We start from the raw sequence: 19487 nt of genomic DNA, 5'->3' as shown, positions 1-19487 counted from the left end.
CAATTGGCTCAAGATTCTCATCTGGGACACAATGGACGGACTGAAAGTTCATGTAGCTGTAGCTGAGGATTCCTGCCCCTGCAACATGCCATTGCTAGCATGCTATAAAGGGCAGCTGGTTTAACCCTGTGTCAGCTGTAGTACCTGACCCTGAAGGAGCACAGTTGTCAGTAGATAGGTCCAATTGAATGCACTATATAATTTTTTTTTTCTTAAGGGTATTCAACCGTAACTTTGTACACTATATTTTAGTTGCTACCTGTATCCCATTACTTAGTTGAGAAGGAGGCAGGCACTGTGTGTTTCTGGGCCTTCACTGATGCCCACTTTGGCTGGTTGCTCTAACAGATGAGCTGCACCTTCTCAGTCTGTTGTTTGGAGTATTAGTGCCCCAATGCCTAGTACCATCATACTGCCCCAATCTTAATTAATTTGTTATTTTTAAAGCATAAAGTTAACCACGCATTGGTCCTTTTTTGCAAAGTGTGCATTTTTAAGGAGGAGGATTCCAGAACCTCTACAAGGCCTGCTATTTTCAATCAGCATCAGTTCAGGGAGCTCTATGCACTTAGCTGCCCTTCTACACCCTACCATTAGTTTCCAGATGGTACTCAATATGGGCACAAGTGTGTTGCAGACGTTGCGCTGCTGTGCCTGTCACCCTAGCTGACAGCAGTGGTTAATAGAACCAAAAGTATGAGGTACTGCTAACCTGCAAAAGAATACAGATCATAGAATCATGGACTGATACAGCACAGAAAGAGGCCATTTGGCCCATCCTGCCTGTGCTGGCTCTTTGGTTAGAGCTATTCAATGAATCCCACTCCCCTGCTTGTTCCCCATAGCCCTGTAATTTTTATTCCGTCAAATATTTATCAAATTTTCTTTTGAATGTTACTATTGAATCTGTTTCCACCACCCTTTCAAGCAGTGCATTCCTGATCACAACAACTTACTGTAAAAAAAAAAAGTTTCCTCATGTCACCTCTGCCAGTTGCCTTCAATCTGTGCCTCTGGTTACCGATCCTTCTGCCACTGGAAACAGTTTTTCCTTATTTACTCTTATTGAAACCATTCATGATTTTGAAAACCTCTATTAATTCTCCTCTTAATCTTCTCTGTTCTAAGGAGAACAATCCCAGCTTCTCCAGATTCTCTGGGTAACTGAAGTCCCTCATCCCTGCTACCATTGTAGTAAATCTCTTCTGCACCCTCTCTAAGGCCTTCTTCCTGAAGTGTGGTGCCTGGAATTGGACACGATACTCCAGCTGGGGCCTTAACAGTGACTTATAAAGGTTTAGCATAACTTTATTGCTTTCTACTCTATGGGATTTATTTTGGCCACTGGCCCTTTTAATCCCATGGGCATTAATTTTGCTAACAAGTCTATTATGTGGTACTTTGTGAAATGCCTTTTGAAAGTCCAGATACACACCATCAAATGCACTACTCTCATCAACCCTCTCTGTTACTTCATCAAAGAACTCAATTAAGTTAGTCAAACATGATTTGTTTTGAACAGATTTGTGCCGACTTTCATTTATTAGCCCGTACTTTTCCACATTCCAATTAATTTTGTCCTGGATTACTGTGGGAGATTTTTAACTCCAAGGAAGAGTTAAGTTTGGGTCAGGTTGGAGTTTAAAGTGTTAAAAATCTGAATCCTGACCCAAATCCGCCCACTTCCGGTTTTAGTAAGGTCGGGGAGGGGGTGCCTGCAACTAACCCGCTCCCAGGAGTTGGGTTGCCAATTTAAATGTTATAATGAGACTATGTGCTTCATATTGATCTATGGTTTCAAATTAACTCAGGCCGGGCAGGTTTCCCAGGCCTCAGGAAACCCGCCGGCTAAAGGAAGACGGGGACTGCTGAATCCAGGAGGTAAGTGCCTTTTCACTTAACTTGCTGGATACAGCGTACCTGTCTCATCTACCTTCCACAATCGGACACACTCCCACCCCAGCCTTCGGTCCCTCGCTCGTCTCTGCTCCCCGGCTGTGGCAGGCTACGGCCCTGTACTGAAGCCCTACCCACCCAGAGGCCTCTTAATCAGGTCCAGTGTGGTGAATCAAACTGTACAATGGAGCCAGATTGTGTACTGTATAACAGTGATGGTTGTATAATATAGTTCTCCAGGTACAAGTTCAATTCCAGAGTTCGCTATTTTCATTGTTTCACGAGTGAGTTTCAAAACCTTATACGTTGAAGAAAGAAGTTTGAGCAAGAAGTTTTTGTTTTTACTGATCACTTCCAATAGTTCAACTACTTCTAAAGCATCCCAATTACAGGTGCAACGTCCCGAATCTGGAACTCCGAAAACAGGAATGTCCGAAAACCGGACGTTTTGCGCATGGCTGATGGAGTCATTCGGATTCCGGAATTATTATCCGAAAACTGGACATTTTGAGGCAAAACCCAAAACCCGGCATGGATTCGGTCGAGGATTACGTATTTCAGACTATTAATTTTCTTGTCTGAAATCCAGAAAAACCTAAAAACCGGAATGGATTCGGTCCCGAGCATTCCGGATTTCGGACATTGTACCTGTAGTATATAGTGAGTTACCTGAAAAACATGAAGAAAAATATTACGCGCACTATACATACAACAAAGTCATTCAACCAATCAGGAGGATATACATTCTATGAAAATAAAATGTTTTTAAAACCGTGACTTTTAGATTTTGGTTCTCATTGAAATGATGGATATCAGTGATGAAGAAAATGGATCACTTTTGTCACCTATTGCCTGCATTCAGATCTTTGGTTAAACACAACAAATGCTCGATGTGCGATAATATTGAGTTAACCAAAAGATATCTACTCAAGCAGTATACTTCCTCTGCAGAAACTATGTGTCATAAACTAATTTTGTACACATAAGAAACTGATTTATTAAAATAGCTTCTGCTATTCATGGATGAGTTGCATGCATACCTCATGGATAGGAATGTAAAATTGGAGGGATTAATTACAGTATACAAGTCATTTGGTCTGTACTAGTACTGCATGGACTTTCCTGGCACTATATCATTATCTGGCTCCTTGAGGGGTTAGTGTCCAGCAAGTAGCTAAGCCTAGCAGACCAGAAAATCCCAGATTCGATTCCCGGTCTGTGCTGGGTTGGCACTGGTACAGTACTTACATTTGGCTTCAGTGGCTCTGGGTTGGAGAAGAAAGTTTGCCATGATTCGTGCTCCTGATTGCTTACATATGCCCCCGCTTCTTCTGGAAATTAGTGTGTAGCTGTTAGGTGAAGCCAGAATTTGACGTGGCTGTGATAATCATAATAATAATCTGCTGTCAAAACTCAAGCCTTGTGCCTATAGTACTGTACACCAGCAAGGAGAAAATATAAAAAAGAAAGCACTTACAAGACTGGCTAGTGCCATCCAATACTTGGGCTTTCTATCCAGTGAAAGTTGTATTGAGCCTGCTTGGGTTTGTATTCTACACTGTCATCACAGAGAGATGTTTGATCTGGTGTTTTGGTTGGGTGTGAACCCAGGACTTGAAGCACAATATTTACGTGCTAAGATGCAGCACAATTAGATAATGCTGCTTCCGCGGAGTAAATTAACATGGAAACATAGAAACATAGAAAATAGGTGCAGGAGTAGGCCATTTGACCCTTCGGCCCTTCAAGCCTGCACTGCCATTCAATGAGTTCATGGCTGAACATGCAACTTCAGTACCCCATTCCTGCTCTTTCGCCATACCCCTTGATCCCCCTAGTAGTACGGACTATATCTAACTCCTTTTTGAATATATTTAGTGAATTAGCATCAACAACTTTCCGTGATAGAGAATTCCACAGGTTCACCACTCTCTGGGTGAAGAAGTTTCTCCTCATCTCAGTTCTAAATGGCTTACCCCTTATCATTAGACTGTGACCCTGGTTCTGGACTTCTCCAACATTGGGAACATTCTTCCTGCATCTAACCTGTCTAAACCCGTCAGAATTTTAAACGTTTCTATGAGGTCCCCTCTCATTCTTCTGAACTCCAGTGAATACAAGCCCAGTTGATCCAGTCTTTCTTGATATGTCAGTCCCGCCATCCCGGGAATCAGTCTGGTGAACCTTCGCTGCACTCCCTCAATAGCAAGAATGTCCTTCCTCAGGTTAGGAGACCAAAACTGTACATAATACTCCAGGTGTGGCCTCACCAAGGCCCTGTACAACTGTAGTAACACCTCCCTGTCCCTGTACTCAAATCCCTTCGCTATGAAGGCCAACATGCCATTTGCTTTCTTAACCGCCTGCTGTACCTGCATGCCAACCTTCAATGACTGATGTACCATGACACCCAGGTCTCGTTGCACCTTCCTAACCTGTCACCATTCAGATAATAGTCTTTGTTTTTACCACCAAAGTGGATAACCTCACATTTATCCACATTATACTTCATCTGCCATGCATTTGCCCACTCACCTAACCTATCCAAGTCACCCTGCAGCCTCATAGCATCCTCCTCGCAGCTCACACTGCCACCCAACTTAGTGTCATCCGCAAATTTGGAGATACTACATTTAATCCCCTCGTCTAAATCATCAATGTACAATGTAAACAGCTGGGGCCCCAGCACAGAACCATGCGGCACCCCACTAGTCACTGCCTGCCATTCTGAAAAGTACCCATTTACTCCTACTCTTTGCTTCCTGTCTGCCAACCAGTTCTCAATCCACATCAGCACACTACCCCCAATCCCATCTGCTTTAACTTTGCACATTAATCTCTTGTGTGGGACCTTGTCGAAAGCCTTCTGAAAGTCCAAATATACCGCATCAACTGGTTCTCCCTTGTCCACTCTACTGAGGTCAGGCTGACCGGTCTATAATTCCCTGTTTTCTCTCTCCCTCCTTTTTTAAAAAGTGGGGTTACATTGGCTACCCTCCACTCCATAGGAACTGATCCAGAGTCTATGGAATGTTGGAAAATGACTGTCAATGCATCCGCTATTTCCAAGGCCACCTCCTTAAGTACTCTGGGATGCAGACCATCAGGCCCTGGAGATTTATCGGCCTTCAATCCCATCAATTTCCTCAACACAATTTCCCGACTAATAAGGATTTCCCTCAGTTCCTCCTTCTCACTAGACCCTCTGAGTTTGGGAAATAGAAATATCACGTTGGTATTTTGGAAGTTGGTACTGTTCATGGTGGTGATGTGCACTGCATTGAACTGTTAGTAATAAGTAGCCATTTAATCCTTGAATACGAGACAGTAGAATTAAGTATGAGGTGCGTTATTAAATATGAGGTGAAAAACACAAAAAGTGAAAACTATTTGAAATTCAACAATGTTTTCAGATTTAAGTGATCAAATTGCACAAACTAATGTATGAATATTTCTTTCACTATAGGAAAGATTTCAAGTGAAAAATCCTCCACATACATATATTCTAAAATTGAAAGGTTATCTTGATCCAGCTGTAACCAGAAAGGTAAGGAATACTTAAAAAAAAAAATAACTGGAGTTACACTACTGTATTTGCTAGTGCCATATTGATGAATTCTTCCTTTCTTTAACTCTTGGAGAGTTATTATTTCTTCCAAGTTCATGTTTTCATTGTTTAACATATGTAACAAAGGTCGTTTGGGGGGAAACATCAGAAACTTCTTACCCAATTGATTGCTTCCCACTAATCACATTACTTGAAGTGGTGGAAAAAAATTTAACTGCAAGAGCAAATATTTTAGGTTTAGTGTTACGTGGCACACTCCATGTTGACATAGATTAGCTGACCACCTTTTGGTGGTTGTTGGTGAAGAAGAAAGAGTGACCTCTGACTCAGCTCAGTGATGTCCTGCTAAACTACTCACCAGGTGGCTGCTTTCAGCATGGACCAAAGGATTGTGAAGATGAAAAATGGCAGTTTCCTGTTTGAGAAAAAAATTGCCCTTTCATGAAAATTTTTTGAGTCATATTAGTTTTTTGGTGGGAAGTGCGAACACCAGTAAGCTAGTTATAATGTAGGGAAACACAGCAACACTTTGTACACAGTCCGCCTGATTATAGGTGTGAGTTACACTATTATGATTTCCATGTGTTTTCTGCAGCTGGAGAACAAGAGGAACCAAAAGTACACTATGGATGAAGGGTTATGATCACCATCTATAGTGAAAGCCTTAAATTTAAACTATACTACGTCACGATTTAATAGCAGACTTTCATAGGCACAATAAATACTAGAAAAACTCCAAGTACATAACATTTTCTTTCTCGTACACTTCAGCAAGAGAAACCAAAAGAAAATGGTAAAGCTGGACTTTATTAGCACAGTGGGGTGTGTGATTGTGATTTTGAAGTGGGAGGACGCAAGATTGTGAGCCCACATGCACGACTCCCAAGGACTACAAGAGAATTGATAGCCTGATTTAGTGGGATGGTCTTGGTACATCAGTTCCTGCAATCTTATTTTCCTACAATAAAGAATTGGAAAATTAACCCCATTTTGTATATTTTAAAAGAATATGCTGATCACAACACTGATTATAATGCAAAATTTAAATTACAAAATTGAAATTGCTATGAGCTGGAAACTGAAGGTTTACAATCTATGATTGCTAATTTAATGGACGTGCAGGAATAATCAGCAACAAGTTAATTTAAAATATTCATTGTGCTCATCCCCTTTCAGCATCAGAATAATGAAAGTAAAATATCTTGTTTTTTCTGAAGCAAAAGCAGCGTTATTCCTATGATGCTAAAATTATTTTATTTGGTCAGCACAGATGTTCTTGTATCCTGTGTGGATTTTATCAGCGCTGTTTTTTTGTAGCACAGTATATTAAGAGAGATGCACTAAATTATTTCTTCCAGCTTTAACAATCCTGGCTTTGTATTTTTAAGAGTTTTTAAATGGTGCCTTCAGTTTAAATGTAGATGCTGGCACATTCTACTAGCTTATAAACCAATCGGGCATGGCAAGACAGAGAGCATGTAAGGAAGTGTAGATGTTTTCTTTTGACTTTGATGGAGGCATCCCATTGGGAACGAGTTCATGAATAGTATGGTTCGGTACCTTCAGAAACATGGGACAAAACACATACATTGTAGACTTCCAACATTTTCATTGTGTAGCAAAAAATAAGTTCCACAAAACTCAATTGGCTTATGTTTTTTTCAGAACATAGTATGAATTGCAAGCACAGCAGAAGCATACTATGTGTTGGACTTTTTATAAGCAGCATTATTGACCGTAACTACTTGCATGAATAAGCAATCCACAGTTTCTTCATTGTAGCCAATGCCCTTCACATTATAGGAAACATGCCTCATGTGGAAATGTAAAACAGAATTGATGGTCCCATGAGTGAGGATGACTTAAAGTGTTTTTTTAATACCATATACAGCAATTTACTACATAACCAGATAATAAACATACAGTACTGTGTGGAAATGTTGAAATCAGTTAAATTGCTTTGACTCTGGAAGAAAGTTGCTATGAATTGTGAAGATAAGTGATGTCCCGATGGAAATCATTAGCCAGCGAAGAATTCCCAGGACAATATCTTGTGCAATATAAAAATGAAATTTCTATTCTTCTAGAAAGGCAAAGCTATATAAATTAGCTATAAGTTAATCTAGGGGTTAAGTCATGGCAGGAGAGCTCGGACACGTATCATGTTCCTCCTGTGCTATGTGGGAACTCAGGGATGCTTCCAGTGTCCCTGACGACTACATGTGCGGAAAGTATATCCTGCTGCAGCTCCTGACGGACCGCATTGCGGCACTGGAGCTGCGGGTAGATTCACTCTGGAGCATCTGCGATGCTGAGGATGCCGTGAATAGCACGGTTAGTGAGTTGGTCATACCACAGGTAAAGGTTACACAGACAGATAGGGAATGGGTGACCAACAGGAAGAGCAGTGGAAGGAAGGTAGTGCAGGGGTCCCCTGCGGTCATTCCCCTCCAAAACAAATACACCGTTTTGGCTACTGTTGGGGGGGCTGACTCATCAGGGGAGGGCAGCAGCAGCCAAGTTCATGGCACCATGGGTGGCTCTGCTGCACAGGAGGGTAGGAAATAGAGTGGGAGAGCTATAGTGGTAGGGGATTCTATTGTAAGGGAAATAGAGACGTTTCTGCGGCCGCAGTTGAGACTCCAGGATGGTATGTTGCCTTCCTGGTGCAAGGGTCAAGGATGTCTCGGAGTGGCTGCAGGACATTTTGGAGGGGGAGGGTGAACAGCCAGTTATCGTGGTGCTTATAGGTACCAACGATATAGGTAAAAAACGGCATGAGTTCCTACAAGCTGAATTTAGGGAGCTAGGAGTTAAATTAAAAAGTAGGGCCTCAAAGGTAGTAATCTCAGGATTGCTACCAGTGCCATGTGCTAGTCAGAGTAGGAATTGCAGGATAGCTCAGATGAATACGTGGCTTGAGGAGTGGTGCAGAAGGGAGGGATTCAAATTCCTGGGACATTGGAACCGGTTCTGGGGGAGGTGGGACCAGTACAAACAAGGCAGTCTGCACCTGGGCAAGACCAGAACCAATGTCCTAGGGGGAGTGTTTCTAGTGCTGTGGGGAGGGGGTTAAACTAATATGGCAGGGGGATGGGAACCTATGCAGGGAGACAGACGGAAGTAGTATGGGGGCAGAAGCAAAAGATAGAAAGAAGAAAATAAGAGTGGAGGGCAGAGAAACCCAAGGCAAAAATCACAAAGGGCCACATTTTGCTTCTATCTTTTGCTTCTGCCCCCATACTACTCCCTGCATAACAGATTGGAAAAGCCGGTTTTCGGCGCACGCACATCTCCCCCCGAAAACCGGCTTCTGAGAGGCCTCACCGGGTCCGTGCGCACTTTGTATAGACCCAGCGAGGCCGGAATTTTCAGCTGGCAGTGCAAAATCCAACCTGACCCCACCATAATTGAATCTGCAATACAGAACTCTTTCTCAGAAAAATCTCCCACCTCTACTCCATAACATCTTCCATGTCATCTGTTGGCTCTGAATGCCTCTGTAAATCTTAGGAACATGACCTAGGTCACCCATTCCTTCAAGAGCAGTGGACGGAGGCTTGGAGATTGGCCTTCATGCCTTCCAGCTGCAATTGAGAAAGAAGCAACTCTTAACAGGGAAGTTCACCCTGTGCAAGCAGGACTGTGGCCAACACATATATTCTGGTGTTTGGCCTTGCCTTTAGCCTTTTTGGGTAGAAGTCTGGAGGTCACCAAAATCATGACTAGTCTTACCACTTCATTGGACCCTATTCTTACTTGGCCTATTGCCAATGGAGCAAGGAATCCCTGCCACCTGCATATTTTTCCAGCTCCCTAGGGAGCAGGAAAGTGTGTACTTCAGCTCTGCTGCAACTGAACAATGCTCCCAATTAACAGTTGGACATTCTGGGAGAGCTGTCGAGCACAGCAGGTGGTGCATAAATTGAACTTGCAGTTTGGAAAATTGAAGCCTGGGTCCCCTTCCTGCTGGCCCATCCTGGACCTATTCCAAGCCCTCGCAGCAGCAGAAGTCTCCTAGTCTGACCTCACGTTGACAGACATACCCCACCTAAGCCATCACCTCCACCAGATGCCAAGCACTGCTCCAAACCAGCGGCTTAGTACACCCCCACATGTGACCTGATCCTTCTGACCAGGAATCATTCCCGACCCTGACGACAGATAATCCCATCCAAGGGTGAAGATCTGTATAGGGCCTCTCAAAGTATTTATCTGAAATCATTTTACAATCTAGAAAGCCATTGTTACTCTGCTCTATTTTGACCTGAGAAATCATATGCCGCTAAATAACAAAAAAAAGCACTGGTGGGGATGGGGTTGAAAGATTAATTTTAGAGTAGCACATTACAATACCTTTGTCAGACTGACCCTGATAGCTATCGGGTTCTGACACAGAAGCTTCTCTCTCTCATCCTAAATTTACACTATGTTGCTGTGCTCTTATGACAAGTATAGAATGCAAAACAGAGAGTGCAAGATCTTCTTCATTCTTGGCATGACTTGCACCCTTCAAAGACCACGTTACCACCCTGCAGGGTTGTAGTTTTCTTTTTAGTGTTAAGTGATCAAACTAGATCTATTTTAGCTTTAGATCAAAATGAACTGACACAATAGTGTAATTGCTTTATATTGGAGCTGGAACAGGAGACAATGTATGACACTATTTATCAGTAACATCATACCTTTTTTATGTTCCACACCTTTCAAAGCTAGGTTAAATTGCTATGGTGTGTGAAGGATCTGTATATTATTTGACTAATGAACACCTTGCAAAGGTAGGTAATCTGTTTTGAATAGATGGATCCTTCTAACCCTGAAAATGTTTAATTAAATATTTGCAGAAGTTCAGAAGAAGAGTGCAAGAATCAACTCAAGTACTGCGAGAACTGGAGATTTCCCTTAGAACAAACTATATTGGGTAAGTTTGAACATTTTACAAAAGGGTCATCTCTTTCAGTTCACCTAGTGAATGAGGTGGTCATTTTTGCATTCAATTATACTTTTCACAGTTATTGATATATATATATAAAAAGAACTTTATCCTAAAGTAGTTTTGTTCCTTATTTGAAAGTGGAAGTAATTGTGTTGAACCTGTTGGGAGCCTCACTGATGACTTTGTAGCAGAGCACAGACTAAAGTTCCCAATTAGTGAATTCCCAATCTACGTTTTACAACAGTGATTATAAGATCCTTGCCAGGAGGAAAGGAAAATTGGAGAGAGAGTCCATCCCAGGCTCCTTTCATATATCAGGAAGGACATCTTTTGCCCATTTCCATGCTGGATTTTCTCAAATCATGTAAGGGGAGTAAAAGGGGAGAAAATACATTTTAAAAAGGATGTAGCTCGCAAAGGATCCAAAAGAATATCCTAAAAAACTGTGGATTCCAAATTTCAGTGCCTATGCATTCCAGAAACTAATGCAATTTGAAAGCTCGCAGCAGTTCTTGTGCCCACAGGCAGACAACAGGGAGACTCTTTTGTAGTCTTGGGAGCTGCACAAAGGCAAGAGAAGCTGTTGATGGCAGGGAGAGAACGGAACAGAGATAATATGAAATGCTACATTGGGCAAAGAAACTAGATAGTCATGTGATGAAATAATGTAATGTATTTCTGAAGGCACAGGCAGCTTTAAGAGCCTCTTCGACAGTTATATTGGTTTCAGATCATTATTCATTGTATATGGAACAGAATTAAGAAAGGAATGACTGCTATGTGAAAATAACATTAAAAAAAAATTAACACATATATACTGCCTTTCATGTTCTCTGGATGTCCCAAAACACTTTGCAGCTGACAAATTACTTTTGAAGTGTGGTTACTGTTGGATTGTAGGAAAACATGGCAGCCAATTTGTGTACACAGACAGCAATATGATAAATAAACAGATAATCTGTTTTTTATGGGCCCAAGTTTCCACACGCGCCTAGAACGGCGCAGTCTCGACCTGGACACCCGTTTTTCGCGCCACAAAGTGCGCCTAAAAAAATCCTCGGTATTCTCCACCTACTTGCAGGTCCTCTGGCCCTCGGCGCAGCCAGCACGAGCTGTGGGGGGGGCGGAGCCAGGTCCCTGCGCTGAAAACAGTGCTGGGACCTCTGCACATGCGCGCTACAGTGGGCACGCAAGTGCAGTAGCTCCAGGCGCCGAACTGTGTGGGAGGGGCCCGAAGCACGCAGCCCCTAGCCCTGGCTGAATGGCCTCACTGGGGTTGCGTGAATAAGGCTCCTCCCACGGCCAGCTCCTGCTCCCTGCCCCCGACCAGACCCGACACTCGCTCCCCGCCCCCCCCCCCCCCCCCCCGCCTCCGGACCAGACCAGACCCGACACCCGCTCCCCGCCCCTGCCGCCCTCTCTCCCTCCTCCCTCCCTCCCTCCCTCCCTCTCTTCCTCCTCCCTCCCTCTCCCCCCCCCCCTCTCTTTCCCCCCCCCCCCCCCCTCTCTCTCCCCCCCGAACCGAACCTCCCCGACCCGACCCAACCCAACGCCACCTACCTGTAAATCTGGTGCTGGGGACGGGCCCTGCCCGAAGTCTCGGGCCGGCCCGTTCAGCCTTCGGTCCCGAAAGGCCTGCCTGAAGCACTTTCACACAGGTAGGAAGATGATTTATTTAATCTTTTCTTTGCTTATAAATGTTTATTCAGGTTGGATTTATTTGTATAATATTTGTATAAGTATAAATAAGGATTTATTATAGAATTTAATGACTTCCCTTCCCCCCCCCCCCCCCCCCCCCACCTCGTTCTGGACGCCTAATTTGTAACCTGCGCCTGATTTCTTAATGTGTAGAACAGGTTTTTTCAGTTCTACAAAAATCTTCACTTGCTCCATTCTACTTTAGTTTGGAGTACGTTTTCACTGTGGAAACGTTGCAATCAGGCGTCAGTGGCCGGTCACGCCCCCTTTTGAAGAAAAAATTCTGTTCCAAAGTAGAACTGTTCTACCTGACTAGAACTGCAGAAAAAAAAAATGTGGAGAATTGCGATTTCTAAGATAGTCCGTTCTCCACCAGTTGCTCCTAAAAATCAGGCGCAAATCATGTGGAAACTTGGGCCCATTGAGTTGGTTAAAGGATAAATGTTGACCAGGACATTGAGAGAACTCCCTTACTCATCTTTGAATGGTACCATGTCCCCCTGAGCAAGCAGACAGGGCCTTAGTTAAGCTTCTCATCCAGAAAACAGCATCTCTGACAATGTAGGACTCCTTCAGTACTGAACTAAAGTGTCAGCCTATGCCATGTGTTCAAGTCTCTGGAGTCAACTCTTTTTTAAACAACAGAAGTTGAGATCTATGGGGAAGATGTTTATAATGTATTATATCATATTTCACAAGGAACTGAAGGTCACAGAGGATTTGTACATGGGCTTCTGTTCTTTATTTCAATTCTTTTCTTCACCACTGTGATTTACCGTTGCGCTGAAAAGGGCAAACTATCTACTCCCAGGCCTTCAGCAATTCTGCTTTTGCAGTTGGCTTATAACTCCGCCTCCAACTTTCCCCTCCCTGTGCTGTAGTAGTTGATCAGCACTTGGTGCTTACGCCACAGTGATGTAGCTGAGACCCAGTACTCAGCAGTATAGAAACATGGGTATAAAAAATATTCCAGAAAAAAAAAATTCTTTCAATTCTTGAACCCAGGTTCAAATCCACTTTGTTCCCTGGTATGTGAAATTGTAAAGTGAGTTTGATAGTGTCAGTCCAATTTCTTGTAGGTGTGGGCCCACAGCACAAAACTTTCCACAGTTTGGCAAGGACACCTGTTTGGGAAAGGAGGAAAAGCATTATATTGCTCAAATAGGTTCTTTGGGCCCAAGTTTGGCCAGTACAAATTTCTGACACACTCACAGAGGTGCGCCGTTTTTGTAGAACTTCCAAGGGCGCCAAAAATCTTCGGGCTGAGTTTGGCTGCTCCCCAGCCTCTCCTCCATGGTGGCGTAGCGTGGCAACTGGATTTGGGGGCGCTGAAAACAGTTGCGGGACCTCTGCACATGCGCGCTAGAGTGTGCGCGCATGTGCAATAGCTTCAGGCCCCCAGCATCTGAGAGTGTGTGATGCAGGCTGTGTGGGAGGGGCCAATGCTCGCCGTCTCTATCCCGGGCCGAGTGGCCGCTGCCTTCCTGCGCTGAGGGCTACAAGAGACAGGTTGGTGGGGGGAACAGTTTTGAGGGGAGGGGGAGATGAAGAGTTTTGATCCGGCGGCGGGGAGGGGGAGGGGAGAGTTATGATCCGTCGGGGGGAGAAAAGAATCTTCAAAGATTTTCCAGTACTTTAATATCTAGCTATCTTTATAAAAATATACTCAGTTTAATCAGACTGATAACACCTACTCTCACTGCTTGGGATTTGAAAAAAAAAACTAGCATTCCTATCATAACACTGTCATTTGGAGGCTACCTGCGCTGATCTCTTAATTCACAGCAGGGTTTTTCAGAACGTACAAAAGTGGTCACTTACTCTGGCCTAACTTAGTTTGGAGTAAGTTTTAGCTGGCTAAACTTGCTTAAATGGCCAAAACAGGCATAAGTGGCTGGTAACTCCCCCTTTTGGAAAAAAAAGGGAACTAAAAAAATACCTAACTTAACTCATTTACACTGGAGCAACTTAAATGGGGAGAATTGCAATTTTTAAGTTAATCCCAAAAAATCTAGTTGCTCCAAAAAAAAAACGAAGCAACTCCTGGGGAAACTTGGGGCCTTATAAGATTGGGCTTAAAGCAAATTGTTGAGGTGCAATGGAGGAAGGTTTATTTTGTATCTAACTTGTGAAACACCGAACCTGACATGGATTGATAGTGATACTAGATAGTAAAAATGAAAGTGATAAATAAGAATCTACATTTATATAATGCCCTTTATGACCTCAGGATGTCTCAGAACACTTCAGTCAATTAAGTACTTTTAGAAGTATAGTTACTTTTATACTGTAGGGAAACACAAAAGTCTTGAAGTATTGAAATGCCTCATCTGAATAGACATGAAAATTCCCCCCAAAAATATACATATATATTAATGGGGGGAAAATTGCAGTCGGAGGCTTCCTTTGTACAAATGCCTCCGACCCGAAAGAATTCTACAAAAGTACCTCATGGTCCTGGAGAAACATCGAGATTCCGGTCAGAGACCTAGATTCGCTGTGCAGTGCATGGGGAGATGTCTTTCAGGTACGTATGTACAAGCTGAAGTCACGTGGACCAGGACCAGCAATCACTATGCAGTATTCTAATTGATAAAAATGGGAGCTCTGTTTGTATGGACTCTCATTAATATCAATGAGAGAACCCCCAAAAACACCGAAACACGGCATAATAAATAAATAAAATACTTCACATATTTAAAATTAAATATAATTAAATGTTTTAGAAAAAATATATATTTTGGGGAATTTTCTTTGTGTTTTAACAATGTTAAAAATAAATTTACCTTAATAGGCAGGGTTTTTAATTTAAAAATGATTGTTTAAATTTAATTTTTATGTATTTTAAAACTCTTTCGCTAGTAAAAGTAAGCTATATGCCTGCTTTTACCAGGCGTAAAAGTTGTCCGGCTTTTGCGGGGCAATTTCCCTCGCGGGGCAGAACGGGGTTGCCGCCGGGAGGTAAGGGTTCGGCATGTGCCCAACAGGGTGGAAACCTGATTTGTTGCCCCCGGCCGGGAGGCTATTTCAGTTGGGTCGGCCCATCCGTCTGGCCCCGGTCAAAAATTCCTTACCGCCCCATTTAATGGACCTTAAAAAGAGAGGCAATTTTGGCCCCAGACCCTTTTGGGTTAGCTGTAACTGGGGTTTTAACAGAGTATTTACAGCTAAACAAAGATTATGGCCCTGAAATACTAAATTAAATTTTGTGACGTGTCAAATTTATCCATTTTAATAAAAAATACATTTTTTAAGAAACTAAAAGTAATTTTTTTTTTTTAAATTCATCTTTATTTCAGGTTTGCCTTTTCCCCATGTGAGAGCCCCAATCTTTGTTTTGCTCTCTCTAATTTTTTTAAAAGTTAGATTCAAAGGAGTTTACCCACTTCCTGGTTCGCTGTCTGTGAGAATTCTGCATTGTGATTGGCTACTTAGACAGCTTGTTTATGTCATGTGTTAGGGATTCCCCATTAATTTGTATTGATTTCAATTACACGCAGATAAGCCGAACTTCTCTCCACAGAGATAGTGGGAAGCTTACTTTGGGGCCAGCGGTGAAGGCCTTTGCTTCGCCGCTGACAGCAAATTCTGGGCCATTATTTATATCTCCATAATATACAAACCAGATCTGGCTTAGCAGTCCTACTGAAAATTTAATAGAAACATAGAAAAATAGGTGCACGAGTAGGTCATTCGGCCCTTCGAACTTGCACCACCATTTATTAAGATCATGGCTGATCATCACCTAAGTACCCCTTTCCTGGTTTCTCTCCATACCCCTTGATCCCTTTAGCCGTAAGGGCCATATCTAATTCCCTCTTGAATATATTCAATGAACTGGCATCAACAACTCACTGCGGCAGAGAATTCCACAGGTTAACAACTCTCTGAGTGAAGAAGTTTCTCCTCATCTCGGTCCTAAATGGCTTACCCCTTATCCTTAGACTGTGTCCCCTGGTTCTGGACTTCCCCAACATCGGGAACATTCTTCCTGCATCCAATCCCGTCAGAATTTTATATGTTCCTATGAGATCTCCTCTCATCCTTCTAAACTCCAGTGAATACAGACCCAGTCAATCCAGTCTCTCCTCATATGTCAGTCCTACCATCCCGGGAATTAGTCTGGTGAACCTTCGCTGCACTCCCTCAATAGCAAGAACGTCTTTCCTCAGATTAGGAGACCAAAACTGAACACAATATTCCAGGTGAGGCCTCACCAAGGCCCTGTACAACTGCAGTAAGACCTCCCTGCCCCTATACTCAAACCCCCTAGCAATGCCATTTGCCATTTGCCTTCTTCACCACCTGCTGTACCTGCATGCCAACTTTCAATGACTGATGTACCATGACACCCAGGTCTCGTTGCACCTCCCCTTTTCCTAATATTCTGCCTTCCTGTTTTTGCCACCAAAGTGGATAACCTCACATTTATCCAGATTATACTGCATCTGCCATGCATTTGTCCACTCACCTAACCCTGCAGACTCTTAGCATCCTCCTCACAGCTCACACCGCCACCCAGCTTAGTGTCATCTGCAAACTTGGAGATATTACACTCAATTCCTTCATCTAAATCATTGATGTATATTGTAAATAGCTGGGGTCCGAGCACTGAGCCTTGCGGCACCCCACTAGTCGCTGCCTGCCATTCTGAAAAGGATCCGTTTATCCCGACTCTCTGCTTCCTGTCTGTCAACCAGTTCTCTATCCACGCCAATACATTACCCCCAATACTATGTGCTTTAATTTTGCACACCAATCTCTTGTGTGGGACCTTGTCAAAAGCCTTTTGAAAGTCCAAATACACCACACCCACTGGTTCGCCCCTGTCCACTCGACGAGTTACATCCTCAAAAAATTCCAGAAGATTTGTCAAGCATGATTTCCCTTTCATAAATCCATGCTGACTTGGACTGATCCTGTCACTGCTTTCCAAATGCGCTGCTATTTCATCTTTAATAATTGATTCCAACATTTTCCCCACTACTGATGTCAGGCTACACGGTCTATAATTCCCCATTTTCTCTCTCCCTCCTTTCTTAAAAAGAGCGGTTACATTAGCTACCCTCCAGTCCATAGGAACTGATCCAGAGTCGATAAACTGCTGGAAAATGATCACCAATGCATCTACTATTTCTCGGGCCACTTCCTTAAGTACTCTGGGATGCAGACTATCAGGCCCTGGGGATTTATTGGCCTTCAGTCCCATCAATTTCCCTAACACAATTTCCTGACTTATAAGGATTTCCTTCAGTTCCTCCTTCTCACTAGACCCTCGGTCCCCTAGTATTTTCGGAAGGTTATTTGTGTCTTCCTTCGTGAAGACAGAACCAAAGTATTTGTTCAGTTGGTCTGCCATTTCATTGTTTCCCATTATAAATTCACCTGAATCTGACTGCAAGGGACCTACGTTTGTCTTCACTAATCTTTTTCTCTTCACATATCTATAGAAGCTTTTGCAGTCAGTTTTTATGTTCCCAGCAAGCTTCCTCTCATACTCTATTTTCCCCCTCCTAATTAAACCCTTTGTCCTCCTCTGCTGAATTCCAAATTTTTCCCAGTCCTCAGGTTTGCTTCTTTTTCTGGCCAATTTATATGCCTCTGACTTGGATTTAACACTATCCTTAATTTCCCTTGTTAGCCACAGTTGAGCCACCTTCCCCGTTTTATTTTTACTCCAGACCGGGATGTACAATGGTATCCTACCAGATATAAACAGGGCAGCAAATCTCTACAGCAACAATCACTTTGTATCTTTAGGTAAGGAATCCAGTTATCTGATCTTGATGTAAGATGTACCTTGGAGAAACAGTCCAACCAAGGATTGTTATCTGTCAAGTATTCTGGCAAAACTACAAAAGCACCAAAGTGAATCAAGCATTTATATGGATGTTGCTTTGCTATTTTAAAAAAGTAGCAGTGCTTTGCAGTGCTCTCTTCCAGTTCCTTACATTCCTATGTTCCTATGTTATGCAAGCATTTGAGCTATAGCTCCAAGGGTCCTGATACTCTGAATAATTCTGGAGTCACGACTGCCAATGAGGTGGTGTTTCTTTGCAGCTATGCAGGCTTTTGGCATGTCCAGAACAAACCAACCTAGCTGCTGCTAGATGGCAGTTAGCTATTTGGGAACCAGGTCCAAGAATTAGTCACATAATACAATAAAGTGTAGCAGACCATGAAGGTCATACCAGACTGCATCACCCTGGACAGAAGCATAAGAAGCAATCATGTGTAGTTGTAAATATATCACCATCGAGGATTATTAAAGCAGGAGGGTTCAAAAAGGCCTAAGCTCAAGACCGTTCCGATAATAGCTCACATTGGTGCAGTACATCGGTCTGGTATTGTCACACTCCTGACCACTAAAGGTTCTAATGGGGGATACAAGATACTAGCTGGGGATTTGTGGGCTAATATACAAGGATCACAACCAATGTTCCAGCAGGATGCATTCCAGTTGCACACCTCAGCTTCATGAGGATTATTTCATCAAATATCCATTACTGTCCTCCCTCTTCAGTTCCTCTTCCTCTCTCCTTTCACCAACAATTGTAAGCTTTGAAATGCGAACATCCTGCAGCAACAAAATCTTGCACTTACACAGTGACTTCATTGTAGACCAATGTCCCTAGATACATCACAGAGGCAAATATGGATGCTGAGAGAAGGATTTTAGGAAAGGTGGCAAACCATTTGCTCAAAAAGGTTGGCTCTAAGGAGGGTCTTAAAGGAGGAGAGGAAGGCTTTGTGTCTTAATGCAAGGAATATCCGTAATAAGGTGGATGAATTAACTGTGCAAATAGATGTTAACAGATATGATGTGATTGGGATTACAGAGACGTGGCTCCAGGATGATCAGGGCTGGGAACTCAACATCCAAGGGTATTCAACATTCAGGAAGGATAGAATAAAAGGAAAAGGAGGTGGGGTAGCATTGCTGGTTAAAGAGGAGATTAATGCAATAGTTAGGAAGGGCGTTAGCTTGGATGATGTGGAATCTATATCGGTAGAGCTGCAAAACACCAAAGGGCAAAAAACATCAGTGGGAGTTGTGTACAGACCTCCAAACAGTAGTAGTGATGTTGGAGAGGGCATCAAACAGGAAATTAGGGGTGCATGCAATAAAGGTACAGCAGTTATCATGGGTGACTTTAATATGCATATAGATTGGGCTAACCAAACTGGAAGCAATACGGTGGAGGAGGATTTCCTGGAGTGCATAAGGGATGGTTTTCTAGACCAATATGTCGAGGAACCAACTAGGGGGGGAGGCTATCTTAGACTGGGTGTTGTGTAATGAGAGAGGATTAATTAGCAATCTCATTGTGCGAGGCCCCTTGGGGAAGAGTGACCATAATATGGTGGAATTCTACATTAGGATGG

General features: G+C 43.0%; 1 protein-coding gene across 8 annotated transcripts in view; it reads left to right on the top strand.

The window, feature by feature from the left end:
* Nucleotides 1-19487, top strand: part of LOC139259816 (formin-like protein 2) — a 425278-nt gene that overhangs the window by 304222 nt on the left and 101569 nt on the right. For all 8 annotated transcript variants that reach the window (XM_070875639.1, XM_070875635.1, XM_070875637.1 and 5 more), the window contains exons 3-4: nucleotides 5363-5443; nucleotides 10309-10385. In XM_070875639.1, the coding sequence (XP_070731740.1) occupies nucleotides 5363-5443; nucleotides 10309-10385 (158 nt within the window). The remainder of the gene's footprint in view (nucleotides 1-5362; nucleotides 5444-10308; nucleotides 10386-19487) is intronic.

This window comes from Pristiophorus japonicus, chromosome 3 (genome assembly GCF_044704955.1).
Source record: "Pristiophorus japonicus isolate sPriJap1 chromosome 3, sPriJap1.hap1, whole genome shotgun sequence".
NCBI lineage: Eukaryota > Metazoa > Chordata > Chondrichthyes > Pristiophoridae > Pristiophorus > Pristiophorus japonicus.
The sequence above is the reverse complement of the archived record's forward strand: the minus strand, read 5'-3'. Positions and strand labels throughout refer to the sequence as shown.